The 24,627-nt window shown below is 39.2% G+C and overlaps 1 protein-coding gene across 1 annotated transcript in view; it reads left to right on the plus strand.

Moving 5' to 3' along the window:
• LOC140242593 (protein still life, isoforms C/SIF type 2-like) overlaps positions 1-24,331 on the plus strand; it is a 44,151-nt gene extending 19,820 nt beyond the window's left edge. The window contains exons 7-23 of the mRNA XM_072322344.1: positions 2,590-2,670; positions 3,417-3,674; positions 4,429-4,487; positions 5,627-5,717; positions 6,285-6,446; positions 7,179-7,283; positions 7,991-8,171; positions 8,459-8,716; positions 9,221-9,702; positions 10,314-10,439; positions 10,989-11,195; positions 11,738-11,938; positions 14,045-14,059; positions 19,739-19,853; positions 20,609-20,773; positions 22,575-22,656; positions 23,524-24,331. Coding sequence (XP_072178445.1) covers positions 2,590-2,670; positions 3,417-3,674; positions 4,429-4,487; positions 5,627-5,717; positions 6,285-6,446; positions 7,179-7,283; positions 7,991-8,171; positions 8,459-8,716; positions 9,221-9,702; positions 10,314-10,439; positions 10,989-11,195; positions 11,738-11,938; positions 14,045-14,059; positions 19,739-19,853; positions 20,609-20,773; positions 22,575-22,656; positions 23,524-24,256 — 3,321 coding nt within the window. The 3' untranslated portion in view covers positions 24,257-24,331. The remainder of the gene's footprint in view (positions 1-2,589; positions 2,671-3,416; positions 3,675-4,428; positions 4,488-5,626; positions 5,718-6,284; positions 6,447-7,178; positions 7,284-7,990; positions 8,172-8,458; positions 8,717-9,220; positions 9,703-10,313; positions 10,440-10,988; positions 11,196-11,737; positions 11,939-14,044; positions 14,060-19,738; positions 19,854-20,608; positions 20,774-22,574; positions 22,657-23,523) is intronic.
• Positions 24,332-24,627: the final 296 nt, after the last annotated feature.

Consider the following 24,627-nt stretch of genomic DNA (forward strand, 5'->3'; position numbering starts at 1 on the left):
CAAAAGGATAATATTTGGCTGATGTTGCATTCTTAGCGTTGCCCTTTTCTCCCTGTATTTTCAGGTTCTATACAAAATGATACTTGACAGACCAAGCACTCAAGTGGGTGAAGATTTATGACATGTTTTTCCGAACAAAAATGAAATGAAAAGGTCGTGGCATACTTTTGACTGGAAGAAATCTTGACAGTTTTGTGACTGACTTTGACTTCATCCCCTAGCTGTGTTGTGGGGGGAGTTGTGATGATTTTTTCCATCTTTATTCTGTCTACGTGGAGTTGTTTTTCTGTCATTGGTTGCCATGAGTCTGCCTCTCCTGCCCTTGTACATGTCGGGCAATCACTCCCTGGAAATCTCTCTCTCCTTCATTTGGGAGGATTCTTGCTGTATTTGCAAACAGCAGGCAGGAAGCCTTTTGTCATCGGTAGAAGAGAGTTTGTCAGAGAACGTCTCTCAGCGCAGAGAGATCAGTCAGTGTAAGGCTGTGTTCACACGTAACGAGAAGCACATAATTTGAATCACGATTCTAATGACGCATCACTAGAATTGTGGTTCGAATGACGCATTTATCGGCCGCGTGTATGCAAACTAGAATTGCAGAGGGAGAATTTGAAGCGTAATTCCAGTCGCGATTCAAATGAAGGTCTGGAGGCCGTTGTCCAATCATGCTCCTCCAGAATTACGGAATGAAATAGTTGTGTGTATGGATTTGTCTTTGGGGGCGGAGCTTACGGTGACCTTCCAACCACTTCCACAGAAAAAAATATGCTCCTCAAATGCTTGCACTGCAGTAAAAAAATGATTGACGGGAACTGGAAAAGAAGACACACTTCCAGTCCTCGCTCTGAAATTCAAATCCGCAAAATCTTTGAAGCCTTCCTTGACTGTGTGTACAGATGATATTTCTAATTGTGAATGTAATCATGATTGTAATTCAGCATTGCAATCACGTTTATTAACCCGTGTGAAAACTGCCTGAGGCATAGGGCAGGAGGAAACGAGGCTGGATGAATCCCGAGGGAGAGATTGGTTGAAGTGGTGGAATACGATTTCATTGTCCGATGAGAGAGAGCCGTGTTGTTTTCCAAACGAGGAAGTGAAAGTCTCTTAAAGAGGGCTTTTATCTCTATTCTCTCTGCTATTCAGAAATACATGATTATATCTTCCCTGTTCAAAGCTGGTTTACACAAGATGTTAAAGGGAATAATCATCATCTGCTTCCTTTTTTTTTTTTTGTTAAGCATTCTCATTTCGATGATATAAATTTTCTGCAAATGTCCTGTGATTGTAAGAGGTGGATGGCAAACCTTCCTGTACCAAAGATTTTGGACAGTATGAAGAATACTATGGGGTTTTCTGTGCCAATCAACACTCAAACACACAGAGGGTTAAAAACACCTCAGGGTTTATGGAAGAGAAGTAGAATTCACTTCAGATTTCCCTGTATCTCCTTTGAATGAGAGTCACCATGTACAGCCTGCAGAATAATTCTCACAAGAAAATAGATACTACTGAAGTTGTCTCATCCTTCAATGTGATCTGTACATAAAATTTTGCCACTATTTCTTTTTATATTCTAAACGAGCAACTCTGCTCATCATCAATCAAAGAATTGCGTTCTCACACACATCCAGGGAAGAGAAAAGCCAACAGAAAACAAAATCAGAAACTGTTTCACACGAAGCTTCCAGCGAGTGTGCATTACTGTGTTTTCTTGGCAAAATGAGATGTTTTATCCCTTGTGACATCATGAAATAATGTAACTTGGGTTCTCACAAAAAGAGAGGGGAAAAACTCTTTAATTTGTTTATCTATTACATCCTCGTTTATTTAGTAATTTGATTGTCTCACCATTGAAAGTATGCTTGTACTGTGTTCAACAAGTTTCAGACTACATGTATGCACCATTTTGCTTTGTTCAAATTGCTGCTGTTATTTTGTCAGGTCAACCATATCACCCAGGTGTGTTTACAAAAGATATGCGATCCGTAAAAGTGTTTTGAATTTGTCTCTAATAAAAAGCCTTGTATTTTACAAGCATGAGACTTCTTTCAGTCAAACGAAGACATAAAGACAAGCAGGCAACTATGATTAAATGTTGACATTTGTCTGGCATCTCATTTTCATCTCTAAAAATAATCCCCTTCCTCTGCAATATCTTGCATTTAATTACCAAAAGAGATGTACTATTAACGATTATGATCATGAGACTCAGTTGATACTTGTACCGTAGACATGTAGTTCTATGTTAAAGAGAGAAAAAGTGTGCTTCCACTAATATCCTGTAAAACCATCAATTTTTGTGTGCATGAAACTTGCACAAATTTTGCAAGAGAGCTGAGAGTCGTGAAAGTAAAATGCACGCAAAAGTTCTTGTCTACGCAATTCATTGAGTGCCCATGGTAATTTGCGAAAGTTTCATGCCGCTAATATTTCTGGTTTTACAGTACCATTATCCTCACTATTCCTTCTAACACTGCAGTCAGAAGTAGAACCATACATATTTTGCTGGGCATTGCCCAGTCCCAGACAATGACTTTAAACTGTTTCATTTATAAATGTTCAATTCTTTTTCCCCCGTGAATACAGGAAAACAAGACCAAGAAGATGGCAGAGCTACAGCTGATGACAGTGTCCGATGCCAAAAACAGACAGGCAATCATGAACCAGGTTTGTTGAACAAGGCTGCTTCCTCAAGGGGTGGTGGAAGACAGAATCAACCTATCACTGAACTTTGACCTGTAGTCAGCTACACTCTTGTCATACAAACTTGTAATCTAATACCATGACTAAGTAACTTTCAACGTGATAGATCGAGTGTCTGTAGCACTTACTACTTTTAAAGTGAACCATATACAAGCACACAAACATTAAGATATGCCATTTGTCTATAGACATTCCTGTAGAAATGTTTAATAGAATCCTCAGAAACGACTTCCAACAAGTAAAGTTAACCTTAAAAAACTTAAAGTGAACTTTTGTTGCTGATTATGAGAAGAATTATTGGTATATTGTTAAAACCTGATCTCCTTCATACTTACCATGAATACCCTACTTGTGACTGGTGTCTTGTAGCAAGCTTTGGTCACTTTTGTTACCATCCTTGACTTTTCTCCTCTGTTGGGAGCACTACTAGGTAAGAGTTCTCCCTTTAACCAGAAATGTGCAAAAGTGACACGTTCATGTAGTAAACCCCAATATGCCAGTCTATTGCTGTATTTAATCAGGGGATACTTTACCTTGGGTACCCCCTGGGTACCAGAATCAAACATTGGTGTCACTGCACCCTGCTCAAGGCCTTTGGTACATTTAATCCAGTTTGCACTGATTAGTTGTTGCTATGTCAGGCAATCCTCAGGCAAGTTCTGGTATTATGATGTACTTCCTACCTACTGCTCTGTGGTCCGCCCTCACAGATCTCCCAGTGGGAACAGAACCTGGAGAAAATCCATCTGGAGCTGTACCGGCTGCGATGCTACGCCACCTCGCTGCAGGGGACGGAGCTGCCCAACCCCAAGACTCTCCTGGCCTGTGTGGGCAAACAGACCAAGGCCACCCTTGGACGTCTGGGCTTCTTCTCTGTCTCTTCCTTCCACTCCCTGGTCAGCGCCAGGAACCCAGCGGGGATCCAGGGCTGCTTCACCAAGCCCAAGTCCAAGAAACAGAAGTCCATTGTAAGGCCCTCTTCCCTTCTATCGATACGATTTATCTTTATTTGGAACCCTTCTGTTCGATTAGGAGTATGACCTAATATTCCATAGGGCATCCTGAAAGAATGTTTTCACTGTAAGGTGCTGTAGCATATCACTTTGAGAGATCTAAATCTATTATTATGAGTAGCTCTGAGAGATCTACAATGTGTGTCAACAGTTGCATTACCATGTATCATGCATTTTGCCATTTGATAAAGCTATTTGCAGGACACTTTTAAAGCAAGGTTTTCTGGTTAAAATTTACAGAGAAACTGCTATTTCATATTATGAGGGAGGATACCTGATTATATTATGTAAAGGTTTGCATAACATGTGTCAGTCCAGTCCTGGCATTTCAAAAGTGTGATATGTGAATCTAAAGTCTTCCCTGTTCAGTCTGTGGCTATTTTGGAATCAGTGAGAGAAAGTGTGAAGTAGTTAGGCTAATATGATCCAACGAGGGTTGTGCTTATGTCTTGATGTGATATATAAACTAAACTCCCCCACATTGATTGAGAGTTCCTGGAAATTCATTAAATCGAATCCATCATTTACTTTCTTGTTTCACTTCAGTCAAAGATATATTTCACACATCTGCTGTCCTGGGCACAAGTGAAGAGCCTTGTTGTACGGCATATTCTAATGCAAGTGTTTCTATATAAAGGCAGATTATATATATAAGAAATTTTAATATAAAGGAACATTTCTTTTTATATGTTGCTCACTTGTTCAACAGTTTGGAACCCTCAAGAAGAACAAAGGAAAATCAACCAGCAGTTTGGACGTCCAGTCAGCGTAAGTGACCATCACTCTGTGTGTTGAAGCACACATACCTGTCGTCAAGGCATACACTACACATATTCTAGCACACTCACTCACACACACACACACACACACACACTATCATGCTACACTCTTACTCAGTTTTAATGTGTTGTCCTGCCGATGCATTTGATGAAATTTCATGCCATAGAGTTCCAAAGTGATTATTGATTGGTACAGTGTGAATTAAACAGTGCATTCATTTTTTATGTCCAAGGTGGTGTTTTCCCTGGGATGTTAGTCCCTTGGTATTTTATTACCTTGTTGTTTTAACATTAGTTACATATAGAAGAATGGACACCATGTAGGTGAACAACACATTAAGATCAAGATGTGAGGACAATGGTCCAAAAGCTGCTTTGTGTGGGCAGATTAAGTTGTGAGGTAATTTTCTGTACATTGTAATTCACCGCTAAAGCATGAAGTCTAATGTCGATGTTTTGCTTTCATACACTTCTCATGGTTTTATAGCCATCATTTTACAGAGGAAATGTTGTATGAGGATAGTTTTGATTGCTGTAATGAGTATAAACCCCTATTGTGTAGGCATATTGAATGTAGAATTGAAACTAAGAACTATAAACTAAAGATTTTTTTTTTCTCAATAGGATGTTGAATTTTAAGGAAAGGCATTTCCAGAGTTGTGATTTTGTTCAATTCTAGTGAAATTGAAACAAGTATCTTCTATTTTTTTATACTTATGTTCATTTTGTTCTATTCTTCTTTATAGAAAAGACAGAATTCCCGACACAGAGTCTTTGTAATGTACTGTGTATGTGATATATTTTGCAACAATTTTATTTCATGAATTGACTGGTATATCTGAGATTAACAACTTGCAAAAAGTGTATTGCCACCTGTATTCCAAATGCTGTGCATATCATCTCCAAGGTAAGAAATCTTATTAGATTTTCTCCTGACAAGAGGTAACATTATCTCTCATTTCATCTGTCGGGTTCTCAATTTTGCGTTTAACCACTCACAAAATTGTCCCTGTTCACAGACATCATACCCATAAACTTTATGGAACATACAGTAGCTGGTAATCATCACTTTATTCATGCTTTCCATTTGCTCATTTGCATCTCATTCCCTGACACCCTCCGGAGCAGGCCCACTTACGTTTCTGGTGCCTATGAAGAATATGATGTTGGAGATGAAAGAGACTATGAAGTGGACCCTGAGTTTGAAGAAAACGGTCACGTGAGTCCACTGTCTTTTAACCCGTTGAGGACGTACTGACTTTGCTACAATACGCATTTCCCACAGACATTTGCCCGAGTATACTCAGGATTCATCCTCAATGGGCTAATATCATGACTAATTTCATTGCCGATCCTTCCAAGAAGATCTCATAATGGACTTAATTCACTGATAATTTAGAAGACAAGGAACCAGTGAGACTTACGACCTTGTGTGACTAGAAGTAGTTGGCCTCCTACTGCTGTTTGAACATCTTCCAGGGTTGTTTTGTGTTGTTTTTTACAATATCATTATTAACTGACTAACAGCTTCTTGTGAGGATAAATACCAGTTAGAGGTTTGAATACAAACTGTCTGTAAATGGGCATTGCCTTGGAAAGTCTTTGAACATTGATGTAAGCATGTTTGTGATGGCATGGGAATATAAGATTATTTGTGACATGGTTGTCGAGTGACTTACTTCGAAAAGATACCCAATTCTAAAATTCACCGTCGGGCAGTCAAGGAATTTATGCCTTGTGACCAACTAAGTGTAAGATGAACTTTTTACCTGCTCTCCCCAATCAGGCGTACGATGAAGAAACTCTTGTCAGTCATAATGACTCTACTACCTCCAGTCAACTTAGCGATGGCTTCCTCGTCAAGGTCCTACTACCTGATGACCAGAGCTCCATGGTAACCGTCAAACCAGGCATGACGGTCCAGGACTTACTCATAAGCAGCTGCACGGTAAGTCTCTCCTTCTTAGCCCTTCCACTTTTGTCTTGATTAACATTTTCGGGGGCATTTCATGAAGCATTTTGTCCCTCAAAGTTGTCCGACAGATTTTGCTCTCAGCCAATCAGATGCAAGGATTTCAGTAGCTTGTAACAGTTTGTCAGAAAAATAACCGACCAAAGCGCTTCATGAAATGCCCCCCTGGGGTCCATGTCATAAGAAGTTGATACAATAGCAATTCTTGCTGGAGTGGTAATTGTCATGGTAATGACAAGAATCCAGCTTCTTAATTGGCTGTTGCTATGGGAAGTTGCCATTCCATCAGGAGTTGTCATCCCAACATCTTTTATGAAATGGGGCCCTGGAAACTTTGTTTGGCTTGTGAGATGGTACAGTATTAAGCTTGTGAGATGGTACAGCTAAGCTGTTTGTTGAGTGGAATGTTTAGCCGTGAATATCCGCCCAATTTCTTCAACCCGTGAAGTGGTGTGGCTTTGGATAGATATAAGAGATGATAGACAGTTTTCCAGGAATTTTTGGCTTTTAGTGACCAAATCTTTTGTATGCAAAGTATTGTTTAGTAATCAATTGTGAATTACATCTACTGAATTGTAATGAATTGTGAATTGCATTGTACTTCACTCTAGTGGGTTGCATCAGATTGTAAACAGAGATTTCCTTGCTCGAGTTTAGGGCATGCTTTGCGTGATTTTGATTGCTGTTGCTGTGACAACATTTCCGCAGAACCGCAAAATGGACTATCATAACTACTATGTGAGGTTCAAGCAAGCCCTGAGGTATGGAGCCAGCTACACCATGCCGGAGAAGACAGCTGTCCTCTATGAAGAGGTTTGTCTCCCGTTTCATCACCTTGTGATTTTCTATCTGTCCATCATACTCTTCTTGTACATACTGATGTGTAAGATATGTTGAGTCAAAATGATAGTGTAGAACCTGTGCATTGTTATAGCAGAGCTGTCATCTCAAATGTTTTATCTTTACTACAAATACAAAGGGGAAAAAAGTTCTTCAGATATTTTATCTATGCTAAATGTAGTATGAGCAGTTTTCCATCCTTCTGCATCAAAATATGATTTTTGCTTTAATATAAAGTATGCCTTTAGTTGTGTAGTATTACATTTTGGGATCTGCAGACATTGACAATTCAGGTACAGACGATGTGTGACTAAAGAATGAAGCATAACAGCACTTCCCAGCATATTCCATTGTGATTATAATTACTGATATGTGTGTTTTCTCTCCATAAAAGTGATGAAAGTACTATTATATTTATAAAACATAAAATTTTACATCATCATGAAATGTCAGCCTTTTTCTATTTGTATTTTTTTTTTTGCATGAATCTTTGTGTGAAACACAGTCTTTCATGAAGTGATAGCAATTTCTATGTCATATTTCTGTGTAACCTCATATTTTTCCCAGGAATCGTTAATCATAATTTCCAGTAGTTCAATGAACCCATGTGCTGCCACGGTAGCCATAGCTATGCCAATTCATTAAAGTGAAAGATTGTTATGATTTATTTTGTTTTACAGAAATATGATGAGATTGAGATCTGCAGTAAGAGCATCCACCAAGTAGAGCTGTATAAAGTTGATGAGGCGATGTCATTCGGCTTCTCCGTGGAGGCAGAGCTTGGAGACGACATGGAACAGGAGGACCAGCTGTGTGTCTTCATCAGCTCCCTGGAGAGCGGAGGACAGGCTTACCACCAAGGTGGGTGTGGTCACAGTGTGCCCTCGTTTAGCATCTTGGTGGTGGGGACATCTTTCAAACTTTACTACACCTTAACAAATCCTTCTCACAACCAATTCTTCCAAACCCAAAGACATTTAATGTACCTCAACAATAGCCAGAGGCATTGATAGAGTGATTTAGAACCAACCTGCATCAAGTTAACGATATCTTGGGTGTAAGTATAGGATTCCCATCGTTCTTGTACTCTGTAGTAAATATTTCTATCATTGTTCCATCATCAATCTATCCTCTCCTTCTGAACGCAGACTTGCAAGTTGGTGATGAGATCCTTGTCATCAACGGCCGGGTGGTCTGCGACCTCGACATGCTCTTCATCGAGAACCTGCTGCAGACGAGTACGGCCATCACGCTGACCGTGCGCTCCTGCCGGTCGGTCTTCGCCCAGACCCAGGCCATGCAGGACACCAACCGCTACATCGACCAGCTGACCTGTCCCCCGCCCCCCTCCCAGGCGAGACTGACTGATGAGATGATTGACAATCTCATCGTTCCTGCTCCCTCTGGTATCTATTAACCCATATCGTCACAGACTCTGAAGATACATGTCACTGTCTCATTCAATTCATACTTCCAGCTGTGATACTTTGCAATCCAAGAACCATCATGTGCTGTACATTGTAAGACTGTGTATTCTCATGTAACATGCGACTTAACAGCAGTTGACTTCCGAACTGATCAATGCTCTATTTTAAATTTATTAGCTAGAACTGTTACATTAGTGAGCACCAGTTATCATTTTATTGCTTAGTTTCCTTCAAGTGTGTATGATTATCAATTGTTTGACATGAAATTTCCCACCATTAAAAAGAAAAGATGAATGATGAAAGTTTGCTTACAAGTTTTTTTATTTTGTTATAGTTAATGAGTTCAATGTTGTTGCTGAACTGTATTTTGTGAAGGAGTATGAAATTATTGCGATTACTGATAGGCTCTCCAAGTTGCACAATTATGTAATAGAGGAAGTAAACACAGTCTGCAAATGTTTTCTTCCACCGATTTCTTGACAGTGTTTGGCCAGCAAGGTGGAGATGAGGATGATGGTGACCAGGCCTCAGAGAACAGCCTCAACCTCTCGGCTCTCAGTCAGGACGGCGCTTCCACCCCCACATCGACATCGACGACCACCACGGCGCAGTCCAAGGACGAGGGCAAGGAGGTCGTCGTTGGAGAGAAGGAGAATGCTCCCCTGGATAACAAGCAGATCGAGGCGCTGATGAAGAACGCCGAACAGGTGACAGAGTTCTGCCGAACGCTGGACATCAGGCAGAGTGTCCGACGGAACGGCAAGGGCTCCCGAGGCAGCCCGACCAGTTCCCATGGCAACGAGGAGGACCTCCCCTCGATGGAGGTCATCCAGGCTGCCCAGAAGCTGCGCAAGGTCATCATGGAGCTGCTGGACACTGAGAAAGCATATGTACGGGATCTGAACTGCCTGGTAACCCGATACTTGGAGCCTCTTCAGAACGAAGCTTTCCTCTCTGCAGATGAGGTACACTGAATCTCATTCTCTCATCCCATCTCTATTTTAACAACTCACTGTTGCACTAAAGATCATTTTCTATCGCTTCCTTCTTTCCCTTTCTTGCTTTTTTTTTTCATTCCCTTGCTCTCTCCCTCAGTAGATCTTCATAGTTTCTCTTTTTCACTCATATAAATTTTATTCCATTTTCTTCTTCATCTGTTTCATCCTGTCTATCTCACTTCCTGTATCTTTCTCTCTCTTTTTTCTTCACTCCTTATTCTCCCTTGGGTGACAAGACCTCGTATCTTAATTAACACGATATTGGAAAACATCCTACAAAAATGTAACTCAAATTTGAAAGTCATTAATACTCATTTGAGTTTTAAAAAAGAACAATTAATGTCATCCATACAATGTTTCTACATTATTTGACATTAACATTGCTGTTATATTTGTGAAAATGTTGCAAAGTCAAATCAGTGTTTTTTCACTCTCCTGAAAATTAATGATTTTGATATTTTGGGATGATATATGTCTATGTCCTGGAGTCACTCAAGTTGTGTGCAAACACTCCGCATCTGATTGAGAGTATCAGACATTAAGTCTTGCATCGCGTTCCTTGTTTGCTTTCTCCGTAGATCGATGCCCTGTTTGGGAACATCAAAGAGATCATCAAATTCCAGACTGTCTTCCTCAAGAACCTGGAGGAGCCCGTTTCCAAGGAGACAAATTTCAGCTGCCTGGACAACCCGGATGACTTCAAGGTAAGACTCACTCTGATGCCGCTCCTCCTCCCTTCGTCTGGCCATGGTGATGTGATGGAGCATGCAATTCTTAGAGGAATTCAAAGTTTACTTGATGAAAATCAGTTTTGAAATGGCTGAGATATCTAAAAACAAAACAAAGAGGTCCTGATAAAAAGGTGGAACCCACCTTTTACAAATACCACTTTATTTTGCTTCTTTTTTTTTTTTTATATCTCAGCCATTTCACTACCAATTTTCATTAGATAAACTTTTAATTCCTCTTAGAATTGCATGCTCTTTGATATTTCATATATAAGTGGTTTATAATTATTTCGCAAATAGTTAGAATCTGAATCCCCATCTCAACCAAAAATTTACCATCAGTTTAAGCAGCCCTGATACATGCCTCTCTATCTTTTTGTCTTTCTACTTCTTAATATCCTGCATTTCTTCCTATCTTATCATACAAGATGTCCTAATCATCATGTTACTCTGTGTATCTACTCTGATGTGAGTATCATTATGATATATATCCTCCACCCCTCCCTCCCTTTTCCTTTATTACAGAGGATCCTGTTCTCCATTGGAAGCTCCTTTCTGTACTACATGGAGCACTTTAAGCTCTACAGTGCGTTTTGTGCTTGCCACTCCCGCTCCCAGAAGATCCTGGATCCAGCAAAGGGCAATGCTGCCCTCATGCAGTTCCTGGAGGCCAGGAACCCCAAGCAGCAGCACTCAGCCTCTCTCGCCTCCTACCTCATCAAGCCCATCCAGGTGAGTCAGAGAAAACTGGGTCTAATGGGTGGAAATTGTCCAGGTTATGATACTAGCTGGGGAAAATAGTCCAGGTTATGAAACCAGCCAGAGAAAATAGTCCAGGTTGTGATACCAACTGGAGAAAATACTCCCAAGTTTAATACCAGCTGATGATCATGGTCTAGGTTATTACACCAGCTGGTGGAAATTGCTCAGGCCATAGCTTACACCTGTCACAAATGATCTCCTTTAACTGCAGATTTGTGAAACAAAGATGAGTTCTAATCATCACAGTCAAAATCATTGCTCTGATCAATGTTATCAAATGTAAGATTTGTCTTAAATTTCCCAAGTTATGTGTCTTCTTATCATATTTCTTGTTCAGTGTAGCAGAAAATTCCATTGTTTTATTTCTCTCATTTTAACAGTTTCATTCAGAATGAAAGTATTGTTGAAGTGAAATTTTTCTATTAGATTCATAGCCCTTATACCTTAACATACGACCTTTCACCCTTTACCCCCCACCACACCCACTCTGGTGCTCCCTTCCACCAATGCAGAGGGTGCTGAAGTACCCCCTCCTGCTGTCCGAGATGAGACATCACCTGGACAGAGAGAGCTATGAGCACTACCACCTGTCAGAGTCTCTCAAAGGGATGAACAGGGTGGCGGAGCACATCAACGACATGATGAGGATCCATGAGGAGTTTGGCGCCGTCTTCGACACGCTGGTCGCAGAACAGTTCCATGTCAAGAAGGAGGTGAGAGATAGAAATGCTAAATTGTTTGGAAAAAAAAAGGAACACTTTGTCTTTTGGCTCTTGATTTGTTTAAAGTTGTGCCACTTTTTCTTTTCTTTGTATGTTTGCTTCGCTCTCACTCTTCTTCCAACATCTCTTCTTTCCTCTCCTGTCTCTCTCATATATTTGTATTGTCTGATTCTAATCTATGTCTCTTATCTCTTTTCTCTATCTCTCTCAGTTTTCTATGTCTATATATCTATCTCTCCCTCTGTATATTTGTTTTTCTCTGTCTCTCTGTCTGTCTGTCTGTCACTATTTATCTATATATCTATCTATCTATCTATCTATCTATATCTATCTCTATCTATCTACTTATCTATCTATCTATTTGTCTATCTCTATCTATTTATCTGTCTATCTATCTATCTATCTGTCTATCTGTCTATATCTCTATCTCTGTCTATCTATCTGTCTATATCTCTATCTCTGTCTATCTATCTATCTATCTATATCTATATCTATCTATCTATATCTATCTATTTATCTATCTGTCTATCTATTTGTCTATCTCTATCTATCTATCTGTCTATATCTCTATCTCTGTCTATCTATCTATCTATTTATCTATCTATCTATCTATCTATTTGTCTATCTCTATCTATCTATTTATCTGTCTATCTATCTGTCTATCTACTGTATCTGTCTATATCTCTATCTCTGTCTGTCTGTCTATCTATCTATATATCTATCTATCTCTACCTCTGTCTGTCTCGTCTGCACAAATATTATTGCCCTAGCCCTGTATCTTGATTTTTCTTTCTTTTGCTTTTTTTTATTGTAGAAATAATTTTCTTGACTCTAGCTTAGTTGCTATTTTTGCCTCCTATGATTATATGTTTTTCTTCAGATATCTCTTCTTTTTTTTTTTTTTGGCTTTCTAGTTGTGATATGTGCTATTCAGAGAAACCCTTTAAGAATTGCATTGTTATTTTCATCTATCGTATGCATGGTATAGCTCTATAAGAAAATTTTAGTTACAAAGAAATAAAAGTTTGTCAATTTCTTTTATGACGTTCCAGTCTTATATAGAAAAAGATGAGTGAATATATGAATGAAAATTACACCAGGAGTTTCTTATCTGTGTTGACTGTGTCGATATGTTCTGTCACCAAAAATCATCAAACAATTTTTGTAGGATTCAAATCACTGCTATGGCTAAATCAGATTAAGTCTGTTCTGTGTGTGACCTCTGACCTCAGTTTTGCATGATGAAGTCACAGCATAAAGAATGTATCAAACTTCAGAGAATTCTTTCCATAGATTGTTGAGAGGTTTTGGTGACAGTTCATATTCTTTGATTCTTCAGTTATGTTTTGTTTCCTTCTCAGAATCAACAAATTTCTGTTTGTTTGTTTTTTTGTTTATTCTTGTATTTTGGAGAGGCTAGGACATTTTCACTATACTTAAGAACTGAACATATGAGTACAGCAGCTTTGTGAAGTTATTCTTAAAACAGTGTACTATGAATCTTCCATTAAGGATCGAAAATTATGTGCGCCCTCTTTTGCATCTGTGTATGATTGATGAAGTGAAAACAGCTTTGCAGCACACTTACAGAATGAAGTTTATGTGGAATCATTTTCTCTTACTTTTATCGTTTTGATGCATTTTATTAGAATGATCTCTGAGAAGATAGAGACAAAGATTTCATGTATGAGGAAAGACAGTTGTTCAACTTCAGTGAAAGATATTTCTTGCTGACAAAAAAAAAAAAAAAATCTTTGCACTTGAAAGCTGTTTTTATAAAGAGCAGTCAGATTTTAAATGTTTGTTTCCATTACTTCTTTCCCTTTCTTCCTGCATTTTCTGCTTGCATTTGTGCTTCTTTTATATATCTATCATCTTTTTGTTTGAACATGCTTATTTATACTTGTTTTGCATTTGTCTTACAATGCCCCAACATCCCCAACTTATAACCATCCCTCTCCCAAAACAATTGCCCCGCCCCCTTATCTCAACCCCTCCCTCCATGTGGTCATCCTCATCTTTTGTCTACTCATCCGTCCATCCATCCATCCATCCATCTGTTTGTCTATCTGTCTTTCTGTCTGCTTGCTGCGTCAGATGGTTGGGAGTAAGGTAAATATGCCTCGCAGATTTTTCCTCCTTCTTCAGCTGAGTTTTTACTCTTTGATCACTTCCTACCTCCAAAAAAGAAAAGTTTTTTCATGCAGCGAAGTTTTCAGGTTATCAAGTCACCGTATCGAGTCAATTGCATGTGTATTCAGCTCATAGAAGCTCTCTCCTCTTCATCATTACACTTTTGTATGTTGTGCTGTGTTTTTAACCATCAGTCCCAGATATACACATTTATGTTGTGTGTTATAATTCTGTTGTTTACTTATTTCCTATATCCTTTATAGTGTGTCTACTGACAATTACAGCCTTGCCATACATGCAAAATGTATCTGCTCCATATCAAACAAAGTAGAGCATAGAATGAGCTTAGTTTTAGCATATGTATGTGAAAATTGTTCAGCCAGCTATGAAATAAATGAAAATTTTAAAGAAGTAACATTTTAGTGAACCATGAAATTTTCAGCCCTTCACATTGCTCATCCTTCATTTCTGGAGAAAAAAAAAAGTAGAGAAAAGAGATGATATGTTTCATTTGCATTCATCAGCTTTTTTGTTCTCCATTCAGGAAGTGATGTTAGCTGATACCGGTAGCTTAGTGCGTGTCTATTACATCTGTCGAAGAAACATGCATAAAACTGTTGTAAGATATACGTGTATACCGCACTTTCTGATAGCAAGTTGTTTTTTTTCATATGTTATTTATATGTTAAAGGTATCCTGCCCTAGAAGCATTCATGATGAGTGTCAAAAAGATCAATTACATAATCCAATATGAGTGGTAGAGGTAGATAGAGGATCAGATAAGTTACGTTCACACGCAGTTACCAAACTTGAAGTTTAGATTGAAAACTTAACTGTCAATGATTACCTCTACTCGTGAATTCATGACCCGGGTTCACATGCGCACCTTAACTTTAAGTTACAACTTATGAGCGAGCCCCACTCGATGATTACAACGGAAGTGCAGAGTCTTTGCTAGATGACCTTATGTCCATACAAAGTAGCGCAGCGAACAAGACCCGAGGTTCACGCTAACTCACAAGCTTGTTGATTATTGTGTCCGCACGGAACGAAACTACGAGTGGGGACCCCCCGTGGCTTGTGGAGAGAGTGTAAACCCTAAGATGTCTTGTTGTTCTAATCATCGACTAAACTTTAAGATTGCTAACTTTTGAGTGCGTCCACACGATGCTGAACTACAAGCTAATAATCGAGAGTTAAGTTATCAAGCCAAACTTAAAGTTTGGCAACAGCGTGTGAACCTAACTAATGATAGAGAAAGAGAGAGAAGAAAGAGGCTGACTTAATCGTAGTCAGATTGTAGCTACGTCGTTGACGTTTTGTCGGTCTTCATCAGCATCCATATAATTCAACCATCTCCCCATTGTCTCTTCTTCCTCACATCCCGTACGGAATCGATTGCCTTCCCGGAAAAAAGCTCTCTTCCAATTCCGTGTTGACCTCCATGGTCCGCTCCACCCTCTCCTCCTCCTTGTTCCTTGCCAAGGACAATGCCAGTTCCTCCTCCAGACCTCTCAAGAGAGGGGACCTCCCGGTAAAACATTTTGAGATGAACGAGAGAGATTAATCTCTCGATTCCGGAATTAGCGGGCTGTTAGAAATATTTCTGCTTACTTTCTTTTCAGTGGCTTTTGAGAACTGTTGAAGGAATTCTTCCATGACATTTAGCACTTGAAAATTTTCTGGGTGTTTCAGATTTAGATGTAAAATTTTCAGAATTTCAGATCCAGATTTGTCAAGGAATTAAAACTCTGATGTTGCTAATAATTCTAATTGAAAGGGTTTTACTTTTGCTTTTATACTTTTATATTGATTAATATTTTTTGATATATATATATATATATTTACTTTTATATTAATCAAATCTAATACAACGCGATTACAGCTTCCAAGGTGATCAATTCCTACTTGGTTAAAAAAAAAAAAAAGAATATCTTTCAAAAGCTTTAGAATTCAAGATTTGTTTGTATACAAATTAAATTTACATAATTAAGATGTACCATCTAGAAATATATGTATTTCTGATGTCTAATTTAAAATAGTAGTAGCCATATAAGTCCACTTTCATCAAGGTCTCCTATTTTATACTCACAAGAGTGGAAGAAGAATCCTACCCTTGGGAAGTCATTTTCTCCTTTCCAATTATTGATTTTTAGTTGAATTATTATTTAGTCATTATTTGAATTGTTAAGAGTGCAATTCGTTGTTCTTTTGGAAGCTATGTTGCATTCGTCAGGATATTTTTCTTTCAGAGAATTCCTTCAGCAGTTTATGGTTGTTTTGATGGTTGTAGGAAGCATTTTTCTTTGGGAAGCCTTGTTCTAAGAATGAATTGTGCTCCTCGTTCTATCAGCTTCTGTTGCATCGTGATGACATGAGAAAGTTAAGACAAACTGGGATGAATTGTACCTGCATGTTGTGTATGTAGCCGTGGTCTTGGTCGAGGCTGTTTGTAAAGTATGTTTATGTGTTGTCAGTGGCTGCCTTCTTCTCGGCTTGTGAAGACTTTTTTTCTGTTTACCTTAATAATGGAGGTGGTATGTTTTGGACTTGTAGACCTCAACTTTCTGGTTCAAAGAAATATAATTATACCAAAGTCAGTTTTTTCCGTCCTCCTCTTCTTCCTCCTCCTCCTCCTTCTTCTTCTCCTTCTTCTTCTACTTCTTTGGAGCATGCCCACTTCTCCAAGGCTTCGAACCTGGTTTACACCTTCACTCCTTTCAATGTCAAAACTCAAGAGAATATAAGATTCAGGTCACTCGGGCACAGGATTAAATTTCAAGGCAAGCTTCTTTGTCTTTTGACCTTGAGAAAATTTTTCGTTTTCTGTTTGTTTTTCTTCATAGTGCCTCAAGTATCTTCTATTTCCTGGCTGACATCAGTGTCTATTTTGTTTCAAGTTAAGAAATAGAATTGCAAACAGGAAATCCACAGCTGTGCTATGAGCCATTATTAGGACTCATCGTCAAGATTAATTTCTGCCCAAGTACCCCCCCCCCCCCAAAAAAAAATGATAATGATGAGTTTTGTTTGCAAATATCTCCTCAAAGTAAATATCATATTTAATACTAGGCTACTGAACTGTTCTGTTTCAATACAATCATGTGGTCTACATATGGAAAAAGGTGGAAGAAAGGGAGAAAGAGAGGGAGAGAGAAAGTGATAGAAAGAGAAAGAGAGAGAGAGTAAGTTGTTGTTTTTTTTAAAGGAAATTTTAGTCTTTGTCAGAGACACTGATATTCCCATGTGCCTACTAGTAGAAGATGACCATCCCCTGGCTAAAGCTATTTTATTTGTCCAAATGATTCACCTTTTCTTTAACAAAAAAGAAAAAAAAATGTCTATCATCAGCTGCTCTAAACATTGTCTTTTAATCATTGATTTGCACCTTTTTTTCATTTTAAGTCTGTCATATTGTTGTTCCAATTTCATTTCTTTCTTTCTGATTTTCTGCTTCAGAGCTTAAGGTATATCACTGGTATTTGTGTTTTGCTGCATATTAGTTCATCACAAATAAGTTCTCTTATTTCCAAAAGCCCCTGCCGTAACAATTGGAAAAGTGTTCAGGAACATACGAGTAGTCTTGTATCCAGGCATATTCATTTTGCAGTTGGTGTGTGCTCACTAGCAGCCTGTTTTTGAAGCACAAGTGAGCTATGCATGTATACTGTAAAAGTGGATATTTTTTGCATGATTAATTTTTCACGCTCGGCCGAGTAAGATGAGTTTCGCATGTTTTTGATTCTGTGGTATCAAGACACCAACCCCGGGAACATTATGGCAAACAAAAATCTTCGTGTTTTTTATTTTGTGCTAGTTTCTAATTGCGCAAAATGCACAAAAATTTCCACGTTTACAGTATTGCCCCTCCATTTGATGAGATGTATGTATTTTGTGCTTCAGTCATGCTGCTTCTATGCTAAGGGAACTTGCTCACAGTATATCACTGCCGCCATTTGCAAACTGCAGAATGCTCTTCACACTGGCTGTGCAAAATTATTTAATGGGAGAAAAGATATTGTGTATTCACTGCCACATTTGGCTGCATGCGAGTCATCATCAGTCTAGTTTGCAAATTTTGTTGGACAATCTTAGGACCCAAAAATTTGTCAGCTTTAGGGCAAACAGCCTTTCTTGAAGGTGAGTTACTTTCCTGTTAGTGATAGACAGTATCTACCAAGCAAATTCTAATGTGAATGTCTTTGAGATTTTTAGTCCTTTCGCTACAACTATAAACCTGTTACCCGGACATAGTCATCATAAATGGTAATTACCAGTATCTACTTTGCAAATCCAATGTGTAAAATTCGCAAACCTATTTGTGTCCTGTTTTTGTATCTCTCTCTTTCTCTCTCTGCATTTATAAATATAGTCTATAGAGTTATAGATTAAAGAAGAGAAAATGTGAATTACTTCAGATAGGAAGATTAGATAATGAATTGGATGCAGTTATTGGTTGCCCCAGTAGCTGAATTTGCTCACAGAAGTTGTCAATATTTGCATCATAATGTGAAAATCAAATTGAAATGATTGAACAATTGAAGTTGAAAAATTGAAGTTGCAAAAACTGAAGTTGATTTTGGCTTTGTGTGAATGCTGCTATGGTATCAGCTGTCTATTCATTAGTTCATTTTTGGGAACAAAAGTCTTATGTGTACAGTTGTATACCTCCCCTCTGCCACCACAACACTCAATAGTCAACCATAATTTCTTTTTCTTCTGTTTATAGACTAGATATTCATGGGGAAAAAAAATTGTGTTTGATGTATTAAAAAACAAACAAAAATGCCATTTGTTGTCAACTCATCACAAATCAGAATCTGAGAATTAGCAGAGATGTTTTAGTTTTTATTTTGATATACAGCAGATTTCACTTTTGCTACAAAAAAAAAGTTTATTTGTAAAATTCATGGAATGTTTGCTTTTTAAAAGAACAGGAACTGAATTATATCTCATCCACCATACTCCTCAGATTGGTATTTTGTCTGTTGGGTTTTCAGCAGTTTCTGTCAAGATTCAGTGACATTTGTAACATATACAGTGCAGAACTGTTTTACCCAGGCACCTTCCTCACCAAAGGGGCATAAGGGTCAGAGGTGTTTCTTAACCCATTCCCTGTGGATACTGTTTGGTTCTGTATACACAGTGTGCAGATTTTTTAGAATATGGGGGAAAAAGGGTTAAGACAGCTCTGTCATCCAGCGTGACCCAATGATGTTATCCTATGATGCTTTCCTATCACACACAATGATCATCACTTCATACACTGATTAACTTTATATAATTATGTACTACGGCACCTTAGCTTAACTTGCCAAGTTTCTTAAAGAGTATTCAGTATTCCGTCCAAACTTGACCTCAATTTGTAAATCGTTTTAGCAAGCCCACTCAGGTGTAGCAATGTACCACAGTCCAACAGGAAGGCGGTGGTGACACAGTAGGGCTTAGGGGATTTAGATCATCTCATTTCATTGACAATTAGTTAGTTCCCAGACATCTGTTCCTGTTGGCAAAGAAAGCGCAGTAAGGATTAATAAACTTTGAAAGTTTGCCAAATGATGTTCCTGCCTTTGATGAGCGTACCAAGGTAATGAATTTCACCCTGGAGTCCTTGTGTCATCTTCATAAAGATGTTTTCTCTATCCGTCTCCCCCCAAGGTCCAAGAGCTGGCCATGGATGACCTGGTCAGATACGAAACAATGAGCTGGCTGAACTGTCATGATGACCTCCCAAAGTACAAGAAAGGTCGTGAACCCACGGTCAACGTATTTGGTGAGATTAACAATTGGAGAAAGTTTTGTTTTGATGATTTATATTCAAGCTGTATAAGTGAATTGGGTCTAGGTTCTCATTCCAATGTCACAAGCCATTGTTGAATATTTTTGTTTATTCCTCAGATGTTATTGTTTGCTTCAAAGAAGTTGCAGTCTGTATGATATAAGGTGTAGCATTTTGACAGGAATTTTCACATTTCCAATAATATCCAATTTGGATGTTAGTACAATGATATTTTGAAGAGTGTGGGAGCACTGTGGCATAGTGGATAAGACTCCTGACTTTCAATTACAGATCCCAAGGTTGAATCCCATCAAGTGCTTACGTCCTTGGACAAGATGTTTTTACCCACCATGTCCCTCTCAACCCAGGTGTATAAATGGGTACCTGGCAGTGCTAGGGTTATAATAGTGGCAGGGCCCTATGTTAGAGTAGTGGCAACACTGAAGAGGCTACCCTAGATAAAGAAGACCATAATATTATCAAAGGAAATTACTTAGCCTACAGTTGTATTGTGTATTTCCCTCCTTATTAAATCATGTCTAAATGCACAAAATCCCATCAAACCTCACATCCAAACCTTATGCCCAGGAATATTGATGAGCATCAACAATGTTTTAATGCAGTCCTATGACGACAGCATACATGTGATATGTTCATATTCTTTGCAGCCATGTTTATCAATACACTTCAGGGAATAATTTGAAATCAAATCAAATCAAATCTTTATTGACATTGATCCTTCTCCCCAGTGTTCCGGCCAGCAGTGGTGATAATCTACAAGGAGCGAACCCGTAAGAAGAGCATGGCGAAGCTGTCTGGGACAGGAACACTCAAGGGCCACCCTGAGGATCTCATCCGCTTCAAGTGGATGGTTCCTGTTTCATCCATGCAAGTCAAGGAGGCTAACATCTCAGGTCAGTGTAGACTCGATTCTTCACCCCCCCCCCCCCCCCTTCCTTCAGAGACTCTCAAAATTGTTCTCACTTCTAATACGTCGTAATTACTTCCGCCGAGAGGAGGTTATGTTTTCTTTTGCATATATTTGTTTGTTTGTTTGTTCGTTCGTTTGTCCCTGTGCAAAATAACTCGAAGACTTGTGAACAAATTTGGATGAAACCTACAGGAAAGGTTGGGAATGACACAAGTAACAGATGACTAAATTTTGGTCACGATCCAGAAATTTTGTGGACTTTATTAAGGATTTTTTATATTTTAGCAGGTAGGGTCAGTGAACTTGGGAGTTCAAGCTGCGCATTTTTGAGGTTTTCGTACTGAAGTGTGTGCTCTAGTTTCTGCTAATGTGAGGCGCGCAGTGCAGCTGGAAGTTGATGACGTAGCAAAAGGCTTCTATATTGGGAAATCGGGCGACTTTCAGCACGCATACGTATAGGTGGAAATCACTGATCTCTGTGAAGAACAAGATCAGTGGTGGAAATGAGCTGCTTGGCTGAGGTCTGCACTCTCATAGTGCTTCTATAGTTTTGATGTCAAACCTCAGCTAATCAGCTCAGAAGAATAGAATGTTTCTATGGATGCTGCAATCAGCAAAACGACTTGACTTTTAGGAGTAGATGTTGCCATGGGGATGGCAAGCAATGCAGATATTATCATACTGAGTTGCTTTGGTAGTCAAATCTGAACTTGACTCTCTTCCCCTGTGCACTTTGAAATTGTTGTTTAGTGCACAGAGAAGAGACGTTGGTCCGTTGAGATTGACAAGTTATTGTTTAACAGTTTAACCTTGGACTCTTCTTGTGAATAGAGTATGCAAAGATACTTTAATTAAGATCCCCATTACATGCCTTGGGGGCGGGGGGGCGGGCGGAATCCGCCCCCCCCCCCTCGACGTTTCGCGCTATAATTCTGTAACGCGAGAAGGCCTCGTCGCGAGGCTTCTTGACTTTGTTTGTTCAAGTCCTGCGCAACTTTTGAGACCAAATTTGCGACGTCCGCGCATACTTTTGCGAAGCCACGCCCATTTTTGTAACGGAATGTCGCCCCAAAACGGGCACAATTTTGTGATTTTGTGCACATTTCCTATGGAAAACAGTGCTCTGTCATGAAAGTCATAAAAACCCGATTATTTTTACAATTAATCACTTTCATTGATTAGTTTTGTGCTAATTATGGTAGAAAAGTGGTCAGTGACAATTTCCAATAAAATAACAAAGAAAAAACAAAAGTTGAAAAACATGGAAATACATAAGAAATTCTGAAAACAATAAAATACATAAGAATTGAAATGAGTTTTGGAAGTTTTTGTGATGTACAATTGTTGAATATGCCAAAACAGATTTACAGATCAAAAATTAGACTCTCAATGCTTTTAATTAGGTTAAAATATGATCTTGAGCTTAATTTGCATAATCAATGAATTAAAATTAGAAATTGCTTGTTTCAAAAAATCTTATGACACAATATTGTAGATTATGACGCGGGTCTCACGCATGCCAAATTTCATCGCGATCGCACCACCGATGGCCGAGATCTCGGGGGGGGGGGGGGGGGCAGAATCCATCCCCTCCCCCCCGGTCTGAGCATAGCCAAAAAAGCCCGGCCCCTTAAGGGTTAATAGTGTGATGAAATGCCACTAGAACTGAGACAGCAGCAGAGTAAAAATCATGTGTAAAGCCAAGTGTGTAATGTTACATATGCTGTGCTTCATAGTAGGCATACCTTTCAAGATTTGTTCAAATTTTTCTTCAAAATGCACAGAAACGGACTACTTGAGTTTGTGGGAGTTGGTGCACACCAAGGCTGAGTGCAAAGCAGAAAAAGTCTTCCAGTTCTCATGCAGGTGAGGAGAAAATATATCACAAGCCTGACTGTATCTTATCAGTGTCTGTCTGTCTGTCTGTTTGTCTATCTGTCTGTTTATCTCTCTATCTGTCTATCCTTATCTCTGTCTCTCTCTCACACATTCTGTCTATCTATCTCTTTTCCTCTGTTTGACCAACTCTCATTCTATTTATCTCTCTCTCTCTCTCTTTGTCTGTTCCTTTCTCATTTTCTGTATCTCTCTTGTTTTGTTTGTCTGCCATTCTATATTTTTCTCTGTCCTTCTGTCCATCTCATTCTATATATATCTCTTTCTCTCTCTCTCACACTTTCTATATTTCTACCATTTGCATCTGTATGTGTTCACCTATTCTCTTCTGTCTCTTTTATTTTCTATGTCTTTTTTTTTTTTCATCTCTCATATCATCACTTGTTGAGCTACATTCTCCTCACAAAATATGCCCCTTTCTAAACTTTAATTATGCACTCTTAATCACAGTATATGAAGAGTTTGTTCGCAAAAACCTATAAGTCCATTTTTTAAGATCTTGAAGTATGGTCTCTGTCATAAGGTACAAAATAATACCTTTTAAATGATATATTGCTCACTACATATAAAGGTACATTTTTGAAGTTATAGTCAAAAGAAGCAACAATTTTCTTATTATTCTCTTTATTTTTCTTGACTTTTAATCGCAAATATCTCCATTTGGCAAATATGGACTTATCGGTTTTTGCAAACAAACTCTTCATATGTTCTTTTGAGTAATTTTTCTTGACGCACTCTTTTACCTGTAAATTACCTTTTAAAAAATAGAAATCAGTGACAACACATTTTGAAATGATTTATTGATGAATTGTTATCTACATGTCTTTCTCACAACAGCTCTGCAGACCTGAGGAATTCCTTTGTGAAGACAATACGTCAAGTGATGCGTGAACATCACCGCAACAAGAACACTCCCGGAGGTTCCAAGTTTAACCCGAAGAAGACTTATGCACCCTACGGAGGGAAACGCTTTAATGGTCTCTCGAGGTCCAAGAGAACACTTCGTGCGGGAATGATGGGCAAATCGGACGGCTCGTCCGCTGGACAGAGCGAGGCAGGGTCACTAGGGAGCGAGGAGCGGTCCAGTGAGAGTGGCTCGCATCGGTCTGATGGTGACCGCTGCGATGAGACGGACTCCACCAGCACCGGCCAGGGGTCATACAACCCGGACCGCGAGTCCTGCGAGGCGACCACCCTCATCTTAGAAAGCCTTGCTCAGGATGAAGCAGAGCGCAGCCTAAATTGCAATTCCAACAATAGTTTGAGTGGAGGGAAAAACGCCAACACCAGTCTGCCAAACTCTCCCATGGCCACGCCCTTTTATGTGCCCCCCACGTCTGGTTCTCACCCTGTGGACCCCAGCCAAGAGGATCCCAATAGGACAATCACACCCAACTCCACTCCCGTTGCCCCCGGCAAGAAGATGCGGCCACACAACCTCACCCTGGACCTCTCCAGCACACAGCTGCAGGGACCGATGAGTACAGCGAGCGAGCCATACACTCCAAACCTGGAGGAGATCCGGGCGAGGTTGGCAGAGATTGAGATGGCCGTAGAGGACCATCACTGAGTCAGGGTTGATACCACCAGCTCCTTCCAACATCTCATTAGACGATACCAACATCAATTAGAGCAGATACTCTGCACCATGTCGTAATTTTATCTATCACTCTGTAGATGGTCACATGAAGTAAACTTTTCACATTTTCATTATTTTTTTAACTTCTTCAAAGAGACATGTTTGACACACTCAATTTTTCCCTCCTGCATTTTAGCTCACACATCAAACCCAGTTATCAAAAGACTGTTACAACAAGCTGTGATATGTCACTGTTATATCCCTCAATGGTACTTATCATACGGTAATTTGAATAGATTTGCAGCCTCCGAAGAGCCAGGTCATTGTATAAATCATTATTTACAAGATGCTGCAGCTTTTGC

The sequence above is a fragment of the Diadema setosum genome, chromosome 19 (genome assembly GCF_964275005.1).
Source record: "Diadema setosum chromosome 19, eeDiaSeto1, whole genome shotgun sequence".
Classification (NCBI taxonomy): domain Eukaryota; kingdom Metazoa; phylum Echinodermata; class Echinoidea; order Diadematoida; family Diadematidae; genus Diadema; species Diadema setosum.